Source organism: Pundamilia nyererei, unplaced genomic scaffold, assembly GCF_000239375.1.
Source record: "Pundamilia nyererei isolate P.nyererei 1_Seehausen unplaced genomic scaffold, PunNye1.0 scaffold00488, whole genome shotgun sequence".
Taxonomy (NCBI): domain Eukaryota; kingdom Metazoa; phylum Chordata; class Actinopteri; order Cichliformes; family Cichlidae; genus Pundamilia; species Pundamilia nyererei.
The window spans coordinates 81,941-82,906 of NW_005187889.1; the positions used below are offsets into that span (position 1 = coordinate 81,941).

A 966-nucleotide genomic window follows, 5' to 3' on the forward strand; every position below is an offset into this window, starting at 1 on the left:
GCTCCATCGCACAACAGCGGGCCTCCTGAATCCCCCTGCAGCAAGAACAAACACATGACAGTGTCTCAGGTGTTGAGCTGAATGCACATTTACTTCAAACAAGGAAAAATACATGAATTCTTCATACGTACCTGACAGGTATCAGCGACGTTTGTACCATCTGAACCAGCACATATCATGTCATCAGTGATAACAGGGTCGTGGTTGTAATAATCACCAGAGTTGCACGTCTTCCTGTCGACCACAGTCACATTGACAGACATGAGGACGTCTGATGGTTGTTTTGTTTCGGTTCGTCCCCATCCGGCCACCAGACACGTGCAGCCAGCTGCCGGGTCTCTCACAGTGTTGCCAAACTCGAGCCACTGCACTGCCCTGGTTTCCAACACCGGTTTGTTAAGCTGATAAAAAAAAATTTAGTCTTGAATCACCACTCATTTATTTATAATACTTTGCTTTGAAAATATAAAATATGTGTAGTGATGTGTTGAAACGTTTCTATACACACATTGAAATATATTTTATATTTTAAAAAATGAAACTAAGTTTTAGTTTAGTAAGCAAAACCCGAGTTGGCTGTAGGAGGTACAGCAGGTTATCTACTAATCGAATGGTTTGGTGTTTGATCCCTGGTCTCTCCAGTCTGCATGTCAAGATACTGAACCCACGATGCTCTCTGATGCTACGTTAGAGTGTGAGTGTGTCAGTGTTAGAAAGCACTTAAGCACAGAAAACAAGTGTAACCATGTTGTGTAACGCTCTGAGAGCTCAGGTAGAGTAGAAAGGTGCTAAATAAGAAGCAGTGCATTTACATCATTTGTATCAGACCCTGATATATCACCTTACCTTCAGCAACATGAGGTCATTGTTGTGCTTTGCACAACAGTAGCCAGGATGAGGAAAACTTTTCTCGACGAATCGGAGTTGCTTGGAATGTTCGTTTTTCGTTCTGGAGTGGGCTCCCAG

At 43.0% G+C, this 966-nt stretch overlaps 1 protein-coding gene across 1 annotated transcript in view; it reads right to left on the minus strand.

Annotated features, from left to right (window-relative positions):
* The window catches only part of LOC102193460 (granzyme K-like), a 19,241-nt gene that overhangs the window by 4,539 nt on the left and 13,736 nt on the right, over nucleotides 1-966 (minus strand). The window contains exons 3-5 of the mRNA XM_013916154.1: nucleotides 847-964; nucleotides 132-401; nucleotides 3-35 (exon numbers count right to left, since the gene is read on the minus strand). Of these exons, the coding sequence (XP_013771608.1) occupies nucleotides 3-35; nucleotides 132-401; nucleotides 847-964 (421 nt within the window). The remainder of the gene's footprint in view (nucleotides 1-2; nucleotides 36-131; nucleotides 402-846; nucleotides 965-966) is intronic.